General features: G+C 44.5%; 1 protein-coding gene across 3 annotated transcripts; it reads right to left on the bottom strand.

Annotated features, from left to right (window-relative positions):
- Positions 1 to 8,237: 8,237 nt before the first annotated feature.
- On the bottom strand, positions 8,238 to 24,728 carry CISH (cytokine inducible SH2 containing protein). Of its 3 annotated transcripts, none has more exons than XM_069206769.1 (3): positions 22,982 to 24,728; positions 15,254 to 15,495; positions 8,238 to 11,070 (listed from the first exon to the last, which is right to left on the bottom strand). In XM_069206769.1, the coding sequence occupies exons 1-3, from the start codon at positions 23,026 to 23,028 to the stop codon at positions 10,574 to 10,576; spliced, it is 786 nt and encodes a 261-aa protein (XP_069062870.1). In that variant the 5' UTR covers positions 23,029 to 24,728; the 3' UTR covers positions 8,238 to 10,573. The 3 variants fall into 3 exon arrangements, with proteins under 3 accessions (XP_069062870.1, XP_069062869.1, XP_069062871.1); XM_069206768.1 differs by lacking the exon at positions 22,982 to 24,728 and adding an exon at positions 17,028 to 18,409; XM_069206770.1 differs by lacking the exon at positions 22,982 to 24,728 and adding an exon at positions 16,995 to 17,818.
- Between the last annotated feature and the right edge of the window lie 1,142 nt (positions 24,729 to 25,870).

A 25,870-nucleotide genomic window follows, 5' to 3' on the forward strand; every position in this document is an offset into this window, starting at 1 on the left:
CATTTGAAAGTGGTGATGTATACACAAACATAGCTAATTATGGGAAAATGTTCTGCTATAATCATTCCGGACATTACTATCTGCACCAAATAACTAGACATAGATCAATATTTAATTACACACAGTGGGAATGCTGCTCATCTCTACCTGTGGGGAGCCCCAAAACATAGGTAGAGAACTTTGCATACTTTTCTGGGGATGACACCACAAATGCAGAGGCATATTATTTCAAATTACCACTTTCCAAAATGTGAAAGATTTTTCTGACACCAAATTAATCTATTCGGATTCCTTTGTTTCCCGACTTGCTGTTGAAGTTTATGAATACAGGAAGAACACTATTAATGGTAAACATGTATGGGGAACATTAGATAGGCAAATTCAGGGCACAGAAGCTTTGTTTAGAGCATGTTGTATTCCTGTTCAAATGATATTATTAAATGACACAGTTCAACAAACATCCCACCTAGGGTGAGCAAAAATAAAGGAAATGAATGCGCCCAGTAGCCCGACACCAGCCATATTCACCAATTGGCAAACTTCCCTAGATGTCACAGAGGAAGAAATTAATGCTTGGGTTAAGGTTGGTTCCTATAATTCCACACTTTCAAGTCCGAGCAGGTAGTTATTGTTGCCAGTACAGACAGATGGGTGTCAGGTGGGTTTTGCGAATTTCTCAAAGGGTTTCAAGATTAGCCTGCCAGACACTCCCTATGTCTCGGGTCAACACTTGGGTATAGATACCACATTCAGTGTGGGTAAACTGTGCCAACAATGGTTACACACCAGCACCTTAGCAGCAGTTAAGGAACATCTTAGCCTCCTATCAGAGGAAGTAGACTTGCAAGATTTCTGTCTAGGTCCAAGAAAACCACGCTCCAAACGATTCCTGTATTCCATATACAATGAAATATGGAAGCTTTCTCAAATGGAAGCAGCTGCACGTTAAAGGCAGATTGATAAGGAAAATATGGAAAAGGCTTTAGCTATTGTTGATAATGGCATGAATACTCTGTCCAACAGGATATACGTCCTTAATAATATTGTGTCTTCTGCAATTTACATCATACAGAATCACATGTTCTTTTTACGACAGGGGCAAAGTCAGCTGCTTCCATCATGCAGTTGGGTTGGGCCTTACAGATTCTGAAATATGGCTGCGTCCCATGGAAATACATTAACAGTAGTGAATTGTTTGCTGCTTTTAATTTGCCCAGGGAGCAATGGATAGTGGCTAAGAAAGAAACAAGTTACACCATACTCAATATTGAGAAGTTAGAAAAGCGTCCTTTCACAGTAGCAGAAAGTCCATCAACAGTATGGCTCCTACATGGTGTTATAAATCTGCCAATTTCCCCCTTTCGTTTCACAAAATGTTTGAATCACTTTGCTGTGGGCAGATACGAGCAGCTAGGAGACAGCTACATAAAAGAAGAGTGGGAGTTGCCTTTCGAGTTCAAATGTCTGAACGGCGAAACAGAGGTCTTTTTGAATGGAAGCGAATGCGAGACTACTGTCTCAATGATCTGCAAACAGGTGTCACTTTACGGGTTTTCAAATGTGGGGGTCGCAAACTTGGCATGGTTTCTGAAGGGTACTTCTGTCCCTTTAATTCATCCAGCATTTAATATACTTTCGATTGGCAGTTGTTTGCTCCTGAACGATCAGGGCTGCTGTGAAATGAGACCAGGAATTGCCTATGCAATTTCAGTCTCTCAAATTGTAACGTGTTGTGGGCAAGTTCTATTCCCCCACACACAAGAGATAAGAGTAGCAGAAATGTGGCCTCACATTGATTATACTAATGTATATAATGACAAGCTGAGCAGACTAACGGCGCTACTGTTCCAAAAGCAGGTGGTGTAGACATTGGACAGAGAGACGTATACTCTCCAGATTGCAAGATCATAAGCCGAGATACAATCCCTATTAAATACCAACTTCCTCAAGCACTTTGGAGAGCTGGTCTTCAGAATATTCAACACCTCGAGCACTACTGGGATTGTACAATTCTTTAAGGCTGTTGGGTGTGGATTTGTTTCCATCTTCCAGCCTGTCTTCCGAGTCATTCCAACTGCTATCCATTCACTCTTCTCAAGTGTGTTTGGCAGCTTTCCTGTGACTTTGGCACTGATTGGCAGGATACTGCTGCTGCTGTTCCTAATAGGCAATGGTTGTGCCTTCTCAACTAAGCAGAGTGATGGAGCTACTACCACCAGCCCAGCTGTGCCATGATCGCATGGTTCAGTTCTTTGGTGCTCCATTGCTGGAGGAATGGGAGCATGATTGGCCAGTCCTATGGTGCTTGCAAATTGTCTTTCATTGCACCTGGTACCTCTTCAAGTGTCTCCCATCGGTGTGTTTTGCTGTTCCCATAGTACCTCCTGTAGACAAGGAACTGCTGATGTTCCTGATGAGGGTTCATTCACGGCCGTGCCCCATGAGACAGAGGCTGATTTACGAGGCCACCTGTGAGCCACCTCTTGTGAACTATTTGGCTCCACCAGGCACTATGGATGATCCTGCCTATGCAGGTGATCCTACATTTGAGGCTTCTGCGAACTTCTGCTCCATGGATCCATTTGCCGATCTTGTGAATAATCTGATGATGTGCAGTCATTCCTGGATGTGCTTCCATTCTATGACTTCGGAGACATTCTTCAAGATCACGATTACTGTTAAATAATTTGACTATTGGCCTTATTCAAAAGTTTTAAAGTTTAATGCCAAATCGCCTTATTCATTTGATTCACATTTGGCCTGCTGTCCTTGTCATGGTCGACGTTTTATCTCTTTGTATGTTTTTAGCCTACTTTTTTATTAGATTTGTGCATGATTTTAGCCCAGAGCATTTTAGCTTAGACTCATGCATCCTCTATAGCGTATTGGCATCCTTGTTCCGGCAATGGGGAGGGTGTAGTGAATCCATATTAGCTTTTACTTGGACTCAGGAGATTAGCTTAGCTCTTTGGGCTTGCAGGCCTGTGCCCCGTCACCTAGTGACTTTTAACCTACCGGGCGCGCTCTGTTTTACTTCATTTATTTTCTTGTCTTTTTTAAGATGACTGCCATTGTTTATAGTTATAAAAATGTTTTGATTTGCGCTATGAGTGCCACTCTGTGAAGGCGCCACTATCAGCGTCATAATCAAGTGATGTAAGTGAGAAAGGAACATGTGTGAATACTTACATACGTGTGACAGGAACATGATGTGCACTTGTTGGGGATTGTTTACATAATTGTCGCCACAAGTCTGCCTCCTTATCAATTGTTTGGGTACATACAATGTGGTCCTACATGATCTGTAGAAATACATCTCACACAGACACGGTTATCAGAGGGATTCCTTCCAGATGCCGTATACACTGCCTATGCTGCACATCACCTTGTTTGAAGAACTCAGCCTTTATATCACCATAGAAGTTGACCTAGAGACCTCATTCCAAGGTAACAAGGGTTGGGGGTCGCTTCTCATGGACATGGTACTGTCCTAGGGATTTTTCTTTTCATGTTTATTGCAAGATGGTAGGCGACTTTGTATTCAAAACTCATCTTCACAATTATGCTTCCTTTATTATTCGTTATCCTAATCATTGCAGCTCATGCATTTTACTGTAGATTGCAATCTTTTCAATAAATGTATTGAAAACTCTTCTGCATCTCCTTCTTTGCCTGTGTATGACTGAGACTTATTACTAACGAGAGAAAAGAGTAACTACCGTTCCACCATGACTCCCCTTAGATGTCGCAATCTAGAGTCCATGCATAAGGCTGCCAGAAATCACCTTTTACTATTTGGGTTTTTGGTGAAGTACTGCTTGTGAGCCGATAGGGTTGGGCGACAGTTGTGACTTGTTGTAGGAGTGACTCAGTTGCCTACAGCCAAAAGTGCTGTCATCCCTAAACCAGCAGTCTCACCCAGGAGTGAGAGTCCAACTACGAGAACACAGTCCTCCAGCAATCATATACTTGTTGCTTGACCTTTGCCTTCTTTTGCCAGACCTGACCAGTGGGAGCATGGATAGGTTTTCTTGTACTTAGCACAACCCCATTCTACATATGCTGCTGTGACCTCGTCCTTGGCTACAGTTTTTTAAAGGTGGTGTGTTTGTTCTGCCCTAAATATGACTTGTGCCACCCAAATTTTCTTGATGAGTTCTGTACGCACAAAATGACTCTTCCTGCTCCGCTGAGAGATTTAAAAATCAAACCTAACACTTTAAAACTTGAGGACAATGCCCTGGGCAGGAAGGGGATAAAGCTGTTCCACTTAGAGACATTCAGGGGATGGGTGGCACAATGATGCATGTAACTATGCAGTCTATCTTGCCAAACCCAGCCATTTAGTCTCCTCTTGGAGGGCTGCCATCCAGGAGCACCCCAGTTGTTTGTGTACACTTCATTCATGGTAAACTCACACCTCTCACAATATGGCGGCGTCCAATCACAAATGGCTACAGGAATTTACCAGGGAGGCCGAATACTAAGAATACTAGGACTCCTCCTCAAATGAGGTACAGATAAAGATACTTGCACTCCACTACATCATCAGCTTTCTAAAATGATGATTGTGTCATGGGACATGGATGACGAATACCACAGGAGAAACAATTTTGGTGCACCCCCAACAAGTAAAATACTCCGCCTTTGAGCATCTCACTTTGGAAAATACAGTACGATATGTAAGTAAATTATGTAATCAAAAAGCTGGCAAGGTGTGACTGGAAAAGGGACTTTGGAGTCTACAACCAACACCAGGCTGGGAAACCCTGTGCACCATCCTCGGATGCTCCGTTCATTGAACATATTACTTCCTATTTTGGGTTCTGGTTACCTTTTCTCTCAATATGCTGTACACTTTCAGAGATGCCAATGGTAGGAGCTTCTACTACTCAGCAGTTTCACCTCTGACGTCCAAAGCCCGGCTACTTTTGACTCCCCAAAAATAGGTTTCCTTGAATTCTCTTTAATCATTACATCCTGTTAATGTGCGATTAAGCACTGCTCAGTACACAAGCTGGAACTCTGATGTCAACTGCCAAGTTTCGGAGAATGCCGATGATGAAGAGTTCTCTTACAATTGCAAAGTGCTAGTAGTGGCGAGGTGCCCGGCCTGTGCGGGGCATGCTGGAAGGGTGGATCCTGGGAAGGATCAACACAAGCTGTAATTATACCCTTTGGTTTTCTTCCAGAGAAGCTGTGCTATCTTCACAGTGGCATCAGGTTTGTCCACTTATAATCCACCTTACTCAATATTTTTTGGGAAAGCAAGGAGAGGCGGTGACAAACGAGTACAGATGGCACTGCCAACTATACCAGCCTCCTCAGAGGCTGTTGCGCAAGTCATGTTTATCAGGTCAGGTTTACTAAGATCAGGGACAGAAGTGTGCTGTACAGAAGGACACAAAGAAGAGAAGATACTATTTCTATATGAAGGAGGTAAAGATGCAAGTGTATGACCACACTCTGTGTGTGCACTAAGAGTTCTGAGACCGTCTCTAGGATCAGCATCAGAGTGTAAACCTGCACAGCACCCGGGGGTAATGATTTACCTCCAGATGCCTTTGGAGTCTGATGTGATCTTCCTTCTCTATCTACAAGGCAACCTCCGAGGTTTGTAATAAAAGTCAGTTTTTTTAGTACAGCAGCATGGGCTACATTTAGGACTGCTTCTATTTAATTGTGTCCATCTTTACAACCCTGATGTAGCCAATCTGACTAAAAGTCTTTTAGGAAGTTACAATGCCTGTGGTTTTTCTAGTTCTAGGGGCTGCTTTTAGCTGTTTTATGTTAGCTGCAAAAACTAAGGGCCAGATTTACAAGAAACTGGCGCATCAGTACTGATGAGCCAGTTTGCTTGAGTCGCCCCTGCCCCACCTAACGACACCATGTGTGCGCTGTATTTATAATACGGTGCAACATGGGGGTGGTTAGGCCAATAGCATCAGAATTGTTGACGCAATTGTGGCGCTTTGCTCCAATAGCGTCAAAAATGTTGACAGTAGTGGAGCAAAGTGCAAAGAGGCCCATAGGTTAATATAGGTGCATCATTTTAACACCTGCTCTGAGCAGGCGTTAAAAATGATACCAAAAATGGTGCATTTTTGCAGGCCTCTTAACCCCGGAACGCCACCCATGCATACATTATGTCTGACGCAGACATAATGTGGCTAAGGGGACACACAAAATGGTGCAATTCATGCGTTTGCAACTTTGTATATATGGCGTGGCAAAAATTGTCTCCTTGAGCCACATTAACGCAAAAATAAAAAGTGACGCTACTGTGGTGAAAGGAGGCGCTAGGGCCTTGTAAATCTGGTCCTCAGTACTTCAATAAACACAATCTATGTGCCTCATTTCTAAGTCTGGGTGTCTTTTCCAACTCCTGCCTTTGCAATGGTACTGGTAGTCTCGAGCCTATCCAATCCTGGACCTCTAAGGGTAAGAGGAGTCATAGATGTCAATTAATAGTGGACAGGGATAGTAGTTATTTCCACTTAATTATTTTTTTGGTGCCTTTTGCGCTGACCTTGACAACTCCACAGGCCTTGAAGGCACCAGCAGGAAGAGATATTTAACAATTTGATACCTCTTTTTACATTCTTCAGTTTCCTCTTCCTGCCCTTCTCAGATACCCACAGTAGAAAATAGGAGGGTGTAGAAGGCTTTAGCCGGGAAAAGGGAATCAAGCCATTGAGGGTACAGGTATACCTAACTTGTCAATTTAGTGATTCAAGCGTCCAAGGAGATGGATGTCCCTTCTGAATGTCCCTTTGCGGCTAAGTGGTTCTTCTAAACTGGGCAGGTGGCCCGCCGGCCCTTCAGAATGGAAAAGATGCAGGCCTTCCCCAGCTGAGACATGTAGACCTGCCTGCTGGTGATCTTTATACCTTCAGTGCATTTGCCATGCCCTCATCCACCACCTATTAAGAAACTAGAAACTTGTTTCCCCCTGCAGCACAACATTGAAGTGAACTCCCCTGTTCACCCTTCCACCCCTTTGTACCTGAACTTGAAGGTTGCATGTGATCCTTGAGAAAAACGTACTTAAGGAAACCTGTTCTAGAGAACTATCTCCAGAAAATAGTTTGTTCAAATTTCTCAAAATGAATGGCATGCTCTGGATGTTAAATCCATTCTGGTGAATGTCCATTGTGACAAAAAAATCCTTGTTTTTTCCCCTCCGAGATCACATAGATGTTTTGTTTTCCTTTTACAGGCCTTAAACTCTGTTCCCTTTTCTCCCATCTCTGTCTCCCATCTCTATATCATTTTTGGTAGATGCTTAGCCACGCCCTTCCCCTCTTTTCCCTCCTCATTCCAGTTCTTTCAACCCAGCTGATTTCTTCCCCTTCTCTCTGAATTATTTTTTGTACCCTTTAACTATAGCCATGCATCTCTACTTCTACGATACCTTGTTACATCCTAGTACCTATATAACTACCTATACCACAGTATTTCTAACTATTCCTCTACCTTCTTACTTCTCCCAGCCTATACCATAGTATAATTAATCCTGCCTATACGCTAGTATTTCTACCAAAGTACCTGTCTCTACTTAAGCCCTGGTATAGCAACCTCTAGATATACATTAGTACTCTACCACTAACTATTCTCCGGTACATAAAAATGAGCCTATACAATCTTACCTCTACCTATCCCCTATTGACTCCGTCGTTATTTATAATTGGGAGGTTTTACACCCTGCCTAGACCTTTGCATAGGCACCCCAACAACACCTTAGTTCTTCTATACCCTAGTACCTCTACCTTAATTCGTTCATGTTTACCCATACCTATACACCAATCTTTCCACCTTTAGAATACTACCTTCACCTCTACGTATCCCCTGCTGCCTCTACCCCCTGCTGCCCATTCATTATGTGGACAATTTACGTAGATGTATTCCTAAAATGTAGAAGTTCATTACATTTTAAAACCAATTAAATAATTGCCTTTTCCTTACAGGGAATATTGGCAAAGAGGCATATGGAAAATAGTTCTTATGTGAAGTGGTCCGATACACTTCTGTCTCTCTTCTTTGCACTACATACATTTGCAAGAATAGAATTAAATAAATAGGTGGCGGGCGTGGGGTTTCCTCGTGCCTACTCAGCCAAGTTATCTTTATGTGTGAAAAACACAAAAGTAACACACTGGACGAACTATTTATGACCTTTTAACTAAAGCAACATCTTAAAAATAGGTACAACTATAGCCAAGTAAAACATCAGAATATTTCAATAAATTTCAGTTTTTATTTTTGTATATTTTTTTTAAAAAAAGAACAAACATATTTTCAAGTCATTTTCCTTCCTTGAACACTTTTTCTCGTGCTTGCATTCACTCTCCCCTCTTGGGGCGTTCAGGGTAAGGGGTTGGAATGGGGAAGGGCTTCATTCACACTCCAGATGCAGGGGTGTCTGAAAGGAGTCCCCTGCAGACTGGTAACGACCATCAACCAGCCCCTACCCTGGCTCATTGAAAGGATTGGACAGCACCATCAAATTACACTACACAGACTCAGTAGCGCCCTCAGACTGAGACCGTTGACTAGCAGCACCATCGAACAGTGTCCTCACCCCCACAGCATTACATTCACACACTGAAGGACAGAAGAGCACCATTACACTTAGTCTCCCCGGGCATCACCTTAACCCTGTGTCTCAGAACATCAGGGTCAAACTGCCCCCCTCTCTCACGCCGGCCTCAGGTGTATACAATACAAAGTGAGGCAGAGGGTTTTCATATTAGACATCAGAACTGGATGAGGTACCCCAGGTTTTTACATCACACTGGGTGCGAAAATAATGTTTTGCAGGCGGTGCACAGCACGTATTGAGCTAGGATTGTTGTAAAATTTACTACGTCCCACATGGTGGGCAGGTGGTATTTTGGCCCTGCGGGGAAGAGGTATTGCCTAGCCTATATAGTATCAATTTGATATTGTCAGGTATTTGGGGGTCCTCACCATCATTATGTAATATTAGACAAAACATTTCAGGTGGCTGGTTTCTGTTATTTGCATTGCTGTCCTCCTACTTGTTCATTTATGTCTTTGGAACTTGCTGTGTTCTCTGCCTATTGTGGCCAGGATTTGGGTCAGGCTGCTCTATTTCCTTTGTGCTTTGTCTAGGGGAATTTCTTGTCTTTTGTTGCAGGTCTGATGGGTTTGTTGTAATGTCTGCATATTCTGTTGTTCATCTGCTTGTCTTGTACTGTAGCCGGCAGCAGGAAGTTTGTAGAACTTGGTGTTCTATTTGTGTATGCATGTTGGGTCAATGGGATTTGCCGTTCTTTTTTTGTCTGAGGTCTCTCTACATCAGATGATGTCCATTCTATTCGGTTTTATTTTCTGTCTTGTCTAAGGGCCCTGGACTACTTTCTGTTATCATCTACCTGTTTGCCTTGTATAAGGCTCAATGTCTTTGTTTAGGTCTGTTGTTTTTGCTGTGAGGTTCTATAGAACGTGATTTGTTGTCTGTTTGTTGGCATCTGTCTGTTGGATTTGACATGGTGCCTAACGCCATTTTCCCCCTACGCCGGCGCTGCCTGGTCTACGTGGTTTTTTTCCACGCACACCAGGCAGCGCCGGTCTGCTTGCGCCGGCTAACGCCATTCCATAAATACGGCGCCCGCATGGCGCTTCAGAATGGCGTTAGACGGCGCTAAATTTTTTGACGCTAAACTGCGTTAGCGCAGTTTAGCGTCAAAAAGTATAAATATGGGCCTTTATCTCTGTATCTGTTTGTTGTGGTGAGTCTGTGGACCTTGCTATACTGTATGTCTGCTTCTTGCCGGACAGTGGGCCTGGCGTGCACTAAAAGTTTCATCTGACTGAAGTACTTGCCTTTCTGTCTGTGGGTGCCTGCTGTCGTTTAAGAGGCTTGCCTGTTGGACTCCTCTTGCTGTTTGCTAATGTGTTTAGTCTGAACGACCGCCGTTGCTGTTTGTCTGTTTATTGTAGCCTATCTGTGGTGCAGTAGCATGTTTGTGCTCTCAGTACAAGGATACGTCACATAAAACACAAAGTTTGATGTGGCTTTCCCTGTCGTAGTTTTGGAGCTTAGGCAACATTTCACATCCTCTGGAACAACCTTTCTATCTCCACCCCCGTAAAAATAGAACCAACAGTTTACAAAAAAACATAATAAATTGCAAACTATGAAATAAAAAGAATGACATGGAAAATAAATAGAGTTTGATAGAATACAATCTGTGGTTGAGGAGCTGCGGCGGAAGGTGCTTGGATTCAAGTAGTGTGTGTGCATGTTGTGGTTTCCACGCAGCGTCTCCTCTTCCATGCCCTTTGTCCCAGCCTTCATCTTGTCCATAGCGCTTGTTTTCCAAAGCCTGCAACCCCTTGCCCTCTCCCGTCTTTTGTGAGCAAACGGAAATAAGGGGGAAATGGCAGAATGAAGGCGGGTCCTTGCCATGCCCACCCACCTCCCCTAGTAAGTCTTGGGTGGAGATCAAGGAACACCATTCTTTCCTCCCTCTCGATTGGCGGGTTGAACTGCTTTAAGCAGTTCCTTAGGATCAGCATTGGTTTTCTATGTCTGCTTTGACCATCCTCAGAGCTGGAAGGGATATCGCTGCAGGAATTCCACCATCCGCCTGGGCAGGGGTAGCTCTCCGGCTGCTACTGGGGGCACACACTGGTTGATGCGTAGTCGGCAGAGGTGCTGAAGGCTGGAGGCCTTGTCCTTGCGTTTCAAGGGCTGGATGAGCTTTAGGTGCACAGCTGCAGGCTCTTTGGGCACAAGTGGCGCGGAGCTAGGGGCCGGTGCCTCTCCACGATGTTCCGCTGTGCAAGACAAGACGTAATGCTGCACCAAGCTAACAACATCTGGGAAGGCGAGTATACGTGGCTTGGACAGGCAGTTGGTGTCCAATCGGAACTTGCTGTCTGAATACTCAATGCGGACATTGGTGGGCCCACGGTTGGTCTTGACAGAAAGAGTGAAGAGGTAACTTGGATGGGTGCTGTCCCTCACCAAAAAAGTCCCCTCTGGCATCTTCAGAAGTTGCTGCTTAGCTTCGCAGGCCGTGATGGAACCCCAGTACCAACCTGAAGGAAAAGGACCAGAAAATAAATTAGCAAAACATTGAAAACACTATCTGATCAGTTAGATTGTGCCTTGTGAAACACCTGCCACGGCAGGGTCTCATTCTTAAACTGTTCAAAAGAATTAATCGAAACACAGGTAGGATCCATGACTTGGTGAAAGAGTATGGGTAGGAACAGCAAGGAAGAAACTTTTATCTTAAAGACCCTTACCCTTAACTATTAGTGTACACGGGGATTAATATATGTACTTATGGCCCGTTCTCCTGGTACTAAAAAGAGTGTTCATTTTCCATACCCGGCTGTAATTAACAATGTGAAGTGACAAAATAATTTCCTACCATAATATTGCAATAATTTATAAACTATCACTGCATAATGAGAATAAGTCATGAGTGCTGTAATATGTGAGGCAATAAGCTGTGCATGGCGAGGACGTGTGTTATAGTTACTTGAAATAACTATAGAAATTCAGTGATCGTTATGTTTTAACTGACATTTTCACCTAACTATTACATCACTTTAACCTTTGTTTTTTCATATTGTTATAAAAGGAAATCATGTTGCACTCGATGAACTGACAGTTTGTTGATTTATTTCACACATAACATATATTAAAGTCATCACTGTGTACTTATAGCTAAAACCCAGTTACCATAGGAAATTGAGTTTTGAGTTTACTAATAACTTTTGCACCGTTTTCACAAATCTTCACAAAACTTTTTTTTTTTTTTAAAACAGTTTATCCACTTCAGCACCTTGAAAGTTTTGCAGTGATCCATCAAATGGGGGATATAAAAAGGGGGGTCCCATGCTGCAATTTCCCCATGCAATATCTATAGGGAATATAAACACTGCTAGAGCCAAAAACAGCTGAATGGAATTACACAAAATTTAGCAAACGCTAGATGTGTACCCACAAAGCTTGCTTTATTGTGATGTGGTGTAAATCCATAGGGTAGTTTTTGAGAAATTAATGTTCAAAATGGACACAACTTCAAGTATTAGATAAACTAGATTGGGAGAGTGTTTTTTCCCCCCCATCAGCCACCTCACTTTGGCAAGAGCGAGAAGCTCCTGCGAGTCTCACAGGTGTTCGCACTCAGAAAGAACTGGCAGCAACATAAAGAGATAAGCTGCAGCTGCCACTGCAGGACATGAGAACTCAGTGCCAGTGTCCGGAAAACTATAAGAAGAATAAGGTGTAAATGTATAGGGTAGAACCATGGATCTTGTGGTGGGGTCCCAAGGAACATTCCAGACCAAATTTGATCCCACGGGTCTCTTGCAGGACCCAGTGTGACCCCTTACTCCCCCAAGAGTTGTGAGGAAGCACAGCCGTCGCACTGGATCACGTGGGATTGGAAAACCATTCAAAAAAAAAAACGGAGGGGTGTAGGCCCCAGATGGACGGTTGGCCCTGCAGCCCATACACAGTGGGCACCGCCAAGATCCAAGTGTGGTGGGGTGTTGGTGCCAACAAGGGTTTGGCCCTGGCCATAGGCCAGTCCCTGCAGCCAATCAGACTATGAGTAGACAAAGGGCATGCATCGCGTGGGCTTGAATGCCCGTGGGGAGTTGGGCTGTGACCAGGCCCTGTGCCCAACCCTACTCTGCAGACGGCTTTTGGCCATGCAAAACACTGAAATTAAAGTTATAATTAACTGGAGTAACTATAACTATTGTCCCTGCCGTCCACTGCTTGTGCCCTCGCATACATCAATCATGAGATGTTCTATGACATCATTGATGATGACATTGTACATGGCGGGTCTCAAGTTACAGTTACTTCAGTGACATATAACTAGTGAATGTCAGCGTTTTTGTTGTTGAAAATTTTACATTTGAACTGAGATTTCTAACTTAACTATAATGTCATTATAAACTGTGTATATATATATATATATATATATATATATATATATATATATATATATATATATATATATATATATATATATATATTGGATACATGTTTTGGAGAACGACATGTAAACCTCAATATTGTGGTAGAACACCCTCTCAATTGTGAAATGTTGTTGTCCTGTCTGCCGGACTGCCGATTTCACTCACAGATATGAACATTTCATCGAAAGGGTGAGGCTGATTGATTGGGGACGACTTTTCATCGGCCAAGGATGGATAATGATTGGTCATCATGACTGATCCCTAAGTGTCATGTAGCAAAGTTGTTTTCAGTTATCTTGATTAACGTACAGAGATGGTTTGATATAATTATAGATTGGACCAATTTCACCAGTTAAGGGTAAAAGGACAGCCTATTGTAATTATAGATTTTGGGTCTGAATCACAAAAACATTTATAAGCATGTGAAGTAATGACCCAATTTTACACAGGACACATAATAAGAAAAATCTAATAGTACGAATATGATGCATTGTAAGAATTTCCAATGCTATCTCTCGCCAGTAAGAATTTTGCCACAAAGGGTTTATATGGAAGCAATACCCACGTGGACACAAAATGAAAATCTTCACCCATATGTTTTAATCACCCACCTTTTTATTGACCCAAAGCTGGTCTTGTACCAGAAAACAGGATTTTAAATCATTTTATTTCTTCAGCCTTACCCTATAGTGAAAGACTATGCATAGACTTTGGTGATCTACAAAGGGCTAATGAATCAATCTCTTTGTAATAAACCAGAGATCACAGCATTTCATGTAACAGAAGATGGCAAGCCTGTAATGTACTGGTGCAGAATTAAAGAATATCTGTCAACAGCATGAAATAGGTGGGCTCACATCATTTATGGAGGTGGACATCAGATGCTTGGGAGGTGCATCCTCGCTCTAAATGGCGCAGAAAATCAGCATTCTGGTAGATGTATTGTGTACTTTTGTAGCCATAAACTGCAGGACAGAGACAGGCAATAAAGCCAAGTTAACATCAACTCAAGCAGTAGGACTACTGTGTTTTGAATACACATTGGAGAACGGTCTGTTAATTGTTAAAAAGTGCTAAATAGATGGCACTAGAGTTTCCCCTATAAAAGCTTAAGAACAACAATACCAGCAGCATTGAATAAGAAGTGGACAGAAGGTTCTTGAAGCACTCCCCACAGTGCCAAAGGTCTGCTTTCCCCACAACTTTCCTCAAGGAATATTTGTGCGAAAAAAAACTTTAACTAAACCCCTCCATGTAAAGTGCTGGACTAAGTAAAAGGGAATCACTGCTATTTTCAGACATAGTAACTATGCCTTACAGCTGAAAAGGGTGTGTGTCAAGACTGGCAGAAGCTTTGCGTCTCCTTGGAATTCATGCTGTACACCCTAAACGTTATTGCATGACCCGTAGCTGCTGTGTATGGAAATGCAAAATTATAAGAGAGGAACTCAAACTCTCAAAATTTCCCCAACACTCGTGCACCAGAAAGCACTGACACGGGGAAACTATTCTGCGCTAGTCCCCATCTGGTTCTTGCATTTTACCAGGGCCTGTAAATCAATCAACTCATAACACTCCTCCGTGCTTCAGCATGTTACATATAAATATCCTCCACCTGATGGTTTCATATCACTGCTCAAGTACAACTGTCCTGGAGGTGGTCGAGTGCACATGCAGTACATACTTACAGATTATAACCAGGGCCACTGTAACTATATGTCAGGGAAGGGTCAATTTATGTAGCAGGGTTGACTTCATTATGTGGCAAGAAAGGGCAAACTGTGTGACATAATGTGCCACATTTTGTTTTAGTATTGCTTCTTTTATTTGGTCATTTTTACACGTTAACATTGTCTTGGCTTAGTTTTCATCTCCTAAATACCAGTTTAACGCACACAAAACACGAAAAAAAGGTGACTAGTCAACCTTTGTGCACGCCCTTCAATTGTGCTCCAACACCTGTGGCCGAGTTTTAATACATTTTGATCCGTTTAAACTAGAAACATTTTTAATAAAATCTGCAGTTTATGGATAAAAGGATGGATTATGCGGCAAATCCGTGTGTGTGTGTGTATATATATATATATATATATATATATATATATATATACACACATATACACAAAAAACACGATGTGGTCGCAAAATCTGATAATTCCAGTATCTCGGATTATAACCCTCCTTGTCACTGCTTCTTCATCCCATCCTTTCTACCACCTATGAAAGCACAACCAACAAACTTCCTTCCCAACACTGTGTAACTGTCTCAGTGCCTCACCTGACTCCCTCAAGAAGGAGAATGTCTTGGCAATGCAGAGCAGATCTTCCTCCGGGTCGCGGGCCCGTGGGGTGGATGGAAGATGACTGATCTCCAGATGCGGGGTCACGAGGACAGTGGGAGGCGTCTCTTCTTGGCAGGCCTCTATGGCCAGAGGTTGCATTATCTGTTCAGATAGGAGGGCAGGGAAGCTCGCCAACGACAGCCGTCCGATCTTCTGCTCACCCACCAAAGGCTGTGACCTGCATGGAGAGGTGGAAAGGCAACGATAGGTAAATGAAACACTCAAGGAAAACTTTTAGCAATACAGTCTATCCCAAATACTGCATCTGCGTCACATAATTCCACATTCAAAATGGCCGCCTTAGTGACCAAATATGATCCAGGATGCGGTACAGTACAATAAGGCGAGATAACAGGGTAACAGCAGTCTATGTATATGAAAGTGTACAAGATGGAGAGGGCGTCTGTGGCTTAGTGAAAGGGTGGTACCAAGACAATAGGCCTAAATGTTAGAGCAAAAGATGTATGAAAGTAGGAAGTAGGAACAGAGGCCCCTTGTACAGTTAGTCGTGTATGACAAACAGGAAAATGTTTCCTGGAGGGAAAGTTCGAAGGGTCCGAAGGTTTGAGTGAGAGATGGTGTCCACAAAATGTGTGCGTATCCTTAAGAAAGATGTAGCTGCAGCATTGCCACTCGAGCATGCAACGAGACAACACCGACATGTAACAGATAACGGGGGGAGCTCAACTCGGGCAAAACCTACGAAGAAACAAGCACGTTATGTGAGCAATCATAAACCCTGCCCTCACTCGCGCCTGATCTTGAAATCCTAGAAGATGTGCGCGGCTGAGCGGTTCTCTCAGTCCTATTGCCAACATGTAGGTCTCCGCCCGCCACTTCCTACGGGAAGAAAGGGTGAGCGCTCTATATGCAGACATCATTGCCGCTGCTTCGAAGCACTGCTATTAGAACACTTGTGATAACCCACGTCACTTGAAAAAGTGGTGTCAGCTGGCGCACAGAATCAAAGTCCACATTGATATCAGGGAGCTCACACTCGTAGTACCTATCCGGACGCAGAAAGGGCTTCAGCAGCTGGCCAGGAATACGAAGCCCTACACAGATGCAATAGCAAGTCCAATAACGAATGTAATGGTGTTCTACCGATCGACCTTGGAAGGATGAACAGTTGAGTAAGTCTTGTCAGTATTCCGACTCCTGGTTGGTAAATCACACACAAATGTGAGCACATTGAAGAAATGTCTTACTGCGGACGTACATCTTTAACTGTGGAACTAGTGCCGGGAAAACATTATCTAGGTACACGAAAAAATCGTAACCCGCCTTCGTGGGATATTTTGCTTACAAAGTTAATTTGCTCATTTTCCACAAATGTATTGAGCTGCGTAGATTTTGAGTAATTTTGCAGTGTTCGCAGTTTTTTTTTATGGTTTTCCAACCGTCTCACCCTCATGCGAACCACAGTGGGCAAACACGAACACATCACGAATAGGAAAAATTGTGCAGACGATGAAAAAGAGAAGGTTGCAGCATATTTTCGTTTCCACGGTTAGAAAAAAAGCCCGGGCCTACACTGGACCCAAAGTCGAGCAGCACCTACAAGAGCTGTTTCAACCTCCCCAGACATCTTCGACCTACGTTTTTCCCTTGAAATGACTGAAGGGGGGCTTGTTTGATACCCAGTGTCAAGAAATAATTTTCGCCCACCCCCATTACCCTCATCAATTCGTGCCCACTGCCAGAACGCACACGGAAGGTCTCTCTGCCCTCGGGGCTTGCGCCACAGGCTGGCAGCCGGCTTCCATGAATGCTGCAGTAGGTGAGCCAGACAGAGCCATCTTGCACATCGGTTTCCTCTCTGAACGGGGTGAAATGAGGTTATGAGAAAACCGAACAAAACAGCGAAGCTCTCCAGTAATTCCACGCTCCGCCCTTCCCTCGCTTCGAGCTGTTCTCTTTCTCGCATCTGCCCCCTCCTCCTCACCAAGCACACGGACGGGGAATATTTTGTAAGCTCGCCCCTGCTCCCTCCCTCCTTTCCATCAGTGTCTCTTTGCCTTCTCAGACCTCGTGTCTTTCTCTGCCCTTCAGATTTCTCCATGTCATCTCACGTTCAATGGATCCTTAATTCTCTTTTCGGTGTTTCACGTCTAGCACTGTCTTAAAACCACATTTAAAACAAATGCAGGTCTCATCGGGCACCAACACCGCATTCCCTTCCATAGCTTTCTGCTTTCTCCTTCCATTGTCTTGCAGACTCCAGGTCTGTCTGTCTCATTCTCTCCTTGTCCACACCCGCAAGCATTACATTTATCTTTCTTCCCCTCTGTCTTCCATATCGCCGCATATCTGATGTGTCTTTTTCGTCCCGCTCGCTCCTCACTTCCTTTCCCAACACCACCAAACCTTAGGTCTTTTCTTTGTCTCTCTACTATGCCTTCCCTACTTTCACACATCTCAGACCACAGGTCTTTCTTTCTCTCTCTTGTCTCATTTTTTCTCTCTCCCTGCATCAGGCATCATTTCTTTTACCTTCCCCATGTCATTCTCTCCCTCCCACATCTCTAGACATTAGACCCTTGTTTACCTCCCATTCGTGTCTCTTCTCTATTTCCCTCAGACCAGACATCAGTGGAGCCTTTCCATCTGTACCTTCTCTTTCTTTCTAACATTACTAGATAGCACGCCTGCCTTCGCTTAACTCTCTATATCTCCTTCCAACATTCACAGACATCAGTGTGTAATTTACTCCCACCTTGTCTATCGTTCTTTTCCAAACCGTCAGACACCAGGTCTGACTTTCTCTCTTCAATGTCGCCCCCACTTTCCCACACCCAAGACAGGTCTCTCTTTGTCTTCCCTTTATCTCCATCTTTCTCCTTCTCGGTTTTGCCAGGCATCATTTTGTCTTTCTCTCACCTTTCTGCCCCAGAATTTCCCTTTCCAAAGCCCCACAGGTCTAGCCTAACTCCCCTCTGTTTTCATCTGTCACTCCCACATAGAAGGACATCAAGGTTATCTTCGTCTCTAATCTGTCCTCTACTTTCCCTGCTTCTCTAGACACTGTGTCTGCCTTTCCTCCCCAGTCTCGTTTCCCCATCCTCAGACAGTACGTAGGTTTTTTTTTGTCTCCCCACTCTTTCCCGCCTTTATTCCACTCTCAGATTTTTTACACCTCCCCTCCTGACTTTGTCTCCCTCTTATTCTCTATTAGGCAGACATTATTTCTTCCCATAGACTCCACAGCCCACTGGCACGGTCCCTTTCACAATCCTCGAGGCTGCAGGCATGTATTTTGCCGCCGTTTCCCTGCTTTCTCCATCACATCTTAGTCTCTTTGGTGGACTGTGTTACCAGTCTCTGTAGAACCAGACACAGTGCCCCCTGCCCCTCCTTGCTTTCCTCCCGCATACAAAAGAGCTGCCTGGGCCACCTTCTCCTGTACTATCTGATAGCCTGGTGCTCGGGGTATGGACATGCCAGGTTACCTGAGTCTGAGCTCCTGAGGCATCTTGGCAGTGCTGTTGTGGGGAAATGTTGGTGCTCTGCGTGGTCCTTTGTGTGTTGCCTCTCTCCTGTGGCCAGGCTATGGTCTTACTGCACCAATGTTGAGGATGGGTGGAAGAGGGCATAACCATCACCAAGTGTGGAGGTACATGAACAACTGCACACATTCAGACACTACAACCTCAGCGCGAAACCCGCGTCCTTACTATAGAGGATGCAACCAGAGATAGCAGATAGAAAAATGCCACACAAACCCACACATCTTACCTACGTGGTCAACAGTTATCCTTACGAAAGCAATCGAACGCACCCCCCGTGACTCTGACACACACAACATTAAATACCCCTCAAGAAGCGTACCACTGAGAGCACCAGATCAACTCCTCACACAAATGCAGCACCAGAGAGAAATACTCACACCCCTACCGGAATTACACATCCCAAGCACACACTGCGAAGGTACTGACAGTAGACTTACACACCAGACACAAACTGACAAGAAACTACTGCAAATGTGCGTGAACCTGGCATGGACGTTAGAACGGCCTCCAGAGCCTAAGGGGCCCATATTTCAGGGCGTTGCCTCCCTACCTAAGGCACTTCTGTTTTCTTTCTACGCCTAAATTACACATCATGGTACACTCGCCGCTAGAAGTGGGGGGTTTGCAAGGAATAGAGTCTGTCCAGGATGAAGGACGGGCGCTCACGCTGTCGTGGAATCTCCTAATGCAGGGTGCCTCGATCCGGGACTTGCAGGTTACAGACATTATAAACGTCAAGTATGGGCATAATGCGCCCAGAGGCGCCACTTCAGCACAAATAGAGATGCATTCTGGTTCTTGAAGTTCTGCCTTTTCGAGTGTGAATGTGACATTGCACGCACAAATATGGGGCAAAACGAGGACAGCTGACACGAGGGTACACTTAAGAGCTTTGATGGGCTAAGTGGACACATCATGAAGGAAGGGTCGAAGGACATATTAAACGGGGAGTACATGGCAAGCAGTACACTAAGGATGTATAGAAAGGTGGTTACAGGGCAGGAGGTTGTTACACGAGTTAGACAGTTACTCATTACACATGAAGGCATATGAAGAGAGTTACCCAGAAAGCAAGGTTACAGAAGAAATGTACACATCATACGTAAAGGAATATGAAGCAGAGTTTCCAAGATATAAAGATTACACAAGAAGGCAGTTGCCTCATAACTAACTAAACCACACTTAACCACACTTAAAGCAACGCTACCCATACAGAAATGTTCCACATGGAGGAAAGTTACCCATAGAGAAATGGTACACATGGAAGTAAGTTACGCAGAAAGAAATGTTACACATGTAGGAAAGTTAACCAAAAAGAAATGGTACACATGGAGGAATGTTACCAATAAAGAAATGTTACACATGGAGGAAAGTTACACACAGAGAAACGATACACAAGTAGGACAGTTACCCATAGGGACATTTTCCACATGGAGAAAAGTTACCCATAGGGCAATGTTCCACATGGAGAAAAGTTACCTCTAGGGAAATGTTCCACATGGAGAAAAGTTACCTCTAGGGAAATGTTCCACATGGAGGAAAGTTCCCCATAGAGAAATGTTCCACACAGAGGAAAGTTCCCCATAGAGAAATGGTACACATGGAGGTAAGTTACCCAGAAAGAAATGTTACACATGTAGGAAAGTTAACCAAAAAGAAATGTTACACATGGAGCAATGTTACCAATAAAGAAATGCTGCACATAGAGGAAAGTTACACACAGAGAAACGATACACGTGGAGGAAAGTTACCCATAGAGAAATGTTACACATGGAGGTAAGTTACCCATAAAGAAACGTTACACGTGGGGGAAATTTACCCATAAAGAAATGTTACACGTGTAGGAAAGTTACACACGGAGAAACCATACACATGGAGGAAAGTTACACACGGAGAAACCATACACATGGAGGAAAGTTATCCATAGAGAAATGTTACACGTGGAGGAAAGTTACACACAGAGAAACAATACAAATGAAGGAAAATTGCCCATAAGGAAACGTTGCACATGGAGAAAAGTTACCCATAGAGAAATGATACACATGGAGGAAAGTTACCAATAAAGAAATGCTTCACATGGAGGAAAGTTACCCATAAGGAAACGTTTCACATGGAGGAAAGATACCCATAAATAAATGTTATACATGGAGGAAAGCTACCCACGGAGAAACAATAGACATGGAGGAAAGTTATCCATAAAGAAATGATACACATGAAAGAACGTTAACCAAAAAGAAATGTTACACATAGAGGAAAGTTAGCCATACAGAAACGTTACATATAGAGAAAAGATGCAAATGGAGGAAAGTTGCCCATAAAAGTAGGTTACACATGGAGGAAAGTTACTCATCAGTAAATGTTAAATAAATGTTACTCATGGAGGAAGGTTACCCATAGAGAAATGTTATACATGGAGGAAGGTTAACTAGAGAAATGTTACTTGGAGGATAGTTACCCATAAAGAAAGGTCTATACAAAGAGGAGAGTTGCTCACAAAGTTACATTACATTTGAAGGAATATCACCCGTATGAAAATATTAATTATGAAAGAAATGTACCAACACATTAAGATAGCAAGTGAAAGAGATCTACCCATAAAGAAATGTTACACTTGAAAGAAAGTTACATAGGAGGGTGTGCTATGAAGGTAATATACGGATGAACGTTGCCTGTAAAGGGCGGAACACACAAAGGAAAGTTGCCATAAAGAAATGTTACACTTGTAAGAAAGTTACCCACACAGATTCACAGAAGGATTACACATGAAGTAAAATTAGACAGAAATCAGTTTTGCAAACATAGATGTGAAACGGGTAGACATATGAAATCATGTTGCATTCGGAAAGGGTTCCACGTGCGAACAGTATACTGATGAAGCAGGAATACACATGAACGGGGGGTACTAATGAAGGAGGAGTGCACGTCAAATAGGGATACGCGGAAAGCTGGAGCACACACAAATTCTGCTTTCTGGGGAATTCCGAGAGCACGCGAAGCAGAGATGCATTCTAGGCAGGAAGAACGAGTGGAGCAGTTATACATGAAGCAAGGTCTGAATCTGAAGCATGGTAACAGGCACTCAAAGGTGCTCCAGAAGCCGGAGTGCTCGTGAAGCAGGGTAATATGTGGCGCATGGATACACAGGGAATACACAGGGGATAGGCCCAGTGCATGAAAGCAAGATTACAAGCGAGACTTGGGTTTCTATGTGCCATGTTTACCCGAGAAACGGAGGACCGAGTGGGGAATGGGGACAGAGGAGGCAAGGATGCGCGTGGAGCAGGGAATACAGGGTTACCCTGAAGGAGCCAAGCACAAAGCCGGGATACACTGCAGTCAGAGAGCGCCTGGGGTAGTTTTATGCGTGAAACACGGGAGCAAAGAAAGCAGGGGTGCACGTGTGGCAGTGCGGCACCGAAAGCGCGACTGCATGTGAAACACTGAGACAAAGGAAGCAGAGTACTTTGGGGAAGAAGGTTACAGTTGGGGCAACATTACATATGAAGCGTGTGACACGGGATGCAGGGTTAATGTGGAACAGGGGTACACGCGGGGCAGAATTACAAGTGAAACACGGAGACAAGGAAAACACGGCATATGTGGAGGAGGGTTACACCTTTGGTAGAGCTGCACGTAAGGCATCCGTCAGGGGGAAGAGGTGCATGCAGGGCAAAGTTGTAAGTGAAGCACGGAGGCAAGGGAAGCACGGCAGATGTGCAGGAGGGTTACACCCGAAGCAGAAGTATAGCAAGTAAAGCATCAGACACAAAAAGCGGGGTACTGGGAAAGAAGGGGTACACGCGAAGCAGAATTACAAGTGAATGACTGAGAGAAGGGAAACACGGCACATGTGGAGGTGGGTTACACGAGGTAGAACTCCACGTAAAGAATCAGGCACGGGAAACTGGGTAGTTGTGTAGAAGTGGTACACGTGTGGCAGAATTACAAGTGAAGTACGGAGACAAGGGAAGGACGGCACAGGTGGGGATATACCTACGGCAGTATTATAGGTAAATCAAGGGCACGGAAGCAGAGTATGCGTGAGCGATGGTTACACAAGCGGGGAATCACACGTAAAAGCATGGGGACACTGAAAGCAAGGGTTCGCCAGAAGCAGGTGCACGCAGGAGGCTCGCGGTGGCAGCTGAATCTTACCCTTGAAGGCAGAGGATCATGTCCGACCGGGACCAGGAGAAAAGCATGAGGGCTTCGAGGACACGGGTGGGTCTCTCCTCCAGCACCGAGGCTGCTCTTCCGTCTGCTCTGCCGGACGTCCGTTTCAACCCTCCCACGATAATCTCAGGCTACGGGACGGGTTACCTCCGTGTCTCCAAATCTACGAAGCGACACATGACCCAGACAAGTCACCCTTAAAGGCAAGCGCCGGAAGGCGAAAACACGGCACTTTGGCGCCCTAAGGCTGCTTCCAACGCCAAGGCGGACACAAAGGAATTTCAGGGGGAACCCCCAGATACTCGCGGAACTTCAAAAACAGAGAAATCAATTCCGAACATGAAAATAAAAACCTCTGTGGAGCAAGAAGTCATTTACGTGAAGAGAAAGAAAAGAGACCGTAATCCCCACACAGTACTCCGAGCGAAGAAAGCTGACGTGGGCTGTTCGAGCTCCTTGCAGACCCAAAACTAGGAGTTATTTGTTAAAATGGGGGTGAATTGGGGAGAGACAGCGAGAGAGACAGAGCGCTAGGGCATGCGTCCGCCTCGGCTGCTGGCAGGGAAGGAATGCGCGGCCTGACGTTGAGCTCTTTGCTGCTCGCTGTGGGGATTTTTTTTATCTATTCCAGGAAGAAGCCGATTCTTGGAACCGCATTGTGTGTTCACATCACAGCTCTGGCATTAGTGGAAAAGAAAAACAAACATGTGCGTCGCACACAGGCACACGGGCAAAGAAACACACTTCCTTGGCACGGACACACAGGCAAAAAGACATACACTTCCGTGGAATGAGGCGTTTTACAAAAAGAGAAACACATTAAGCACACAATTGAATGTTCTGAAAAACACCGTCAGGGAGCATGCAATGCCTTCACACAATCAGCAAACGCACTGAAGAAACACATACCTTTACCAGTTGCACATAGATAGACCCACATGCAGAAAGCACAGCCAAGCATGTAAAGGGAAAATCCCAAACTGAAAAAAAACACGTTTAAACAAAACACTCCAAAGACACCTAAAGAAACAAGCAATAACACTTAGATGAAAAAATAGAAAGGCAGACCCACACAACAGTAGACCCAAGCATTAGACACGTGACACACAAGCATACCAGCACAATCACAGCTACACACTCGCATTTACATTAGCAACATTTGAAATTATTCTATAACAACTTTGGAAAGGGTACGAAACTGACAATTGTGCAAAGTTTGGATTCACGTTTAGCAGCGATGAAACGTAGGCAAATTTGCCTTGTTTAATTAATCCGAGAACGCAACTGAATAAACGATTTATTAAGCGCTACGCAAATATGCACCTGCAAAGACCTACGTACTTGATTATACAGTACAATGATAAATACACATGTTCGAACACAGGTAGAATCTGCGTAAAGACAAAATACACCACACAGATCTAAAACGCATACAAGGGCAATAAAAGCAGTAACCACACACTGTTATAAATAGAAGCGCCTGCTAGTGCCTTTCTTTTATCTGCATAGCCTAGATTAACATTGGGAGGCAGTGCTAGTGGAGGATGGGGAGAAGTGAACCCCCCAGGGTGTTCTTGTCTCTTTGCGGGGTGAAACAGGGAGGAGGGTGGCATGCTGACGGAGAGGGCGGGGCCCGCTGTTACAGAAACAGTAGTAACGAAAGTGGTGGGCGCCGTATGCTATTTTTCCTCCCTCGTCTTTCTCTGCACAGCCCTGGGCTGTCGAGGCAGCCGAAGCAGGCGGGAGGAAAGGGCGACTAGGCTGAGAGGAAATACCTTTGATAGATTTCCAAGAACTTTCCAGGAAAAGTGGGCGGGGCCGGACGCGCTGCGCCAATGGGAGGCGAGCTGGACCCTTCCCGACGCAGGAGGAGGGACGGATATGAGTCGCTTGAGGCTCTTGCGTCACAGGAGCTGCTGAGCGCCGCCGCCCATTCCAGGCATTGAGTAAAACCGAGCGGGGACGCAAAGACGCTCGGAATGTCAAATATAGCAGAAGGCAGCGGGTGCAGTCACATGCGTCTGAGCCACAGAGTCCTTCATTACTGTGTCCCCTATAAAAAAATCAGATTTGAGCAAATTTAGTTTTATTTTCTGTGGGCACTTCAAATCAAAATGGTAAAATGTTTAGTCTGTTTATTTTGGCGCGCTAACAGTTATTTCAAAACTGTGGGCACTGACACCTACCTTGCCACCCCCTTGGAAAATTAAATATAACACACATTTGTTGCTGCTCGGTGTAAACTGGGCGCGTGCCAATCTTAGCCCCAGGGTAACACAAACAGGAACATCCAGAGTGCATTGCAGGCCACGGCTTGCAGAGTCACAAACACGACGTTGGTAAACCATGATTTAGCTAGGCTTACTTAGTCCTTAAACATGAGCGTGAAATAGGGGTTCGGGGAAGTGGCAGTCCGAAGAACGTCCACCCCGAGGGTGCTTCTGCCAGGTAGTGCAGTCCAGGACTGCAAGGTTTGGGGATAGGTGGATCAGACACGGGGGATTTTACCTCTTACAGAGAGCACTGTGGTCCTGGGGACAGTGTGTATGTTCCTAGAGTTCCCTAGTGTAGTGAAATACATAGTGTGGTACATGTCCACTCCATCCACTCTAATGGTTTTCCCTTACCTCCCCCCGCCACAATCAGCCCTGGGTTCTGATGACTTCACAGTGGCCTCCCTTCGCACTCCCTGATTAGGCATGGGTCGTGCCACAGTCTCTCGTCTTTGTTAGCAGCTTCCCACCTCTCTGCATTCGGACGGGATGGCGCACCAAAGAACCACTGATTCCCGTTAGTGTGCAAAAGGCTGCTTTAATGAGACGGGTGCATTCATATGAATAAGACAACTCCTGGCTCTAACGCCATACATCC

Source organism: Pleurodeles waltl, chromosome 9, assembly GCF_031143425.1.
Source record: "Pleurodeles waltl isolate 20211129_DDA chromosome 9, aPleWal1.hap1.20221129, whole genome shotgun sequence".
NCBI classification, from domain to species: Eukaryota; Metazoa; Chordata; class Amphibia; order Caudata; family Salamandridae; genus Pleurodeles; species Pleurodeles waltl.

Excerpts from the sequence above, each read along its gene's own strand:
- CISH (XM_069206768.1), bottom strand. The coding sequence starts at position 17,125 with ATGTGCAAGATGGCTCTGTCTGGCTCACCTACTGCAGCATTCATGGAA. Across the intron at positions 15,496-17,027 it reads AGGGCAGAGAGACCTTCCGT|GTCACAGCCTTTGGTGGGTG; the intron begins GTGCGTTCTGGC and ends CTCTCCATGCAG. Across the intron at positions 11,071-15,253 it reads CTCCTTCTTGAGGGAGTCAG|GTTGGTACTGGGGTTCCATC; the intron begins GTGAGGCACTGA and ends CTTTTCCTTCAG.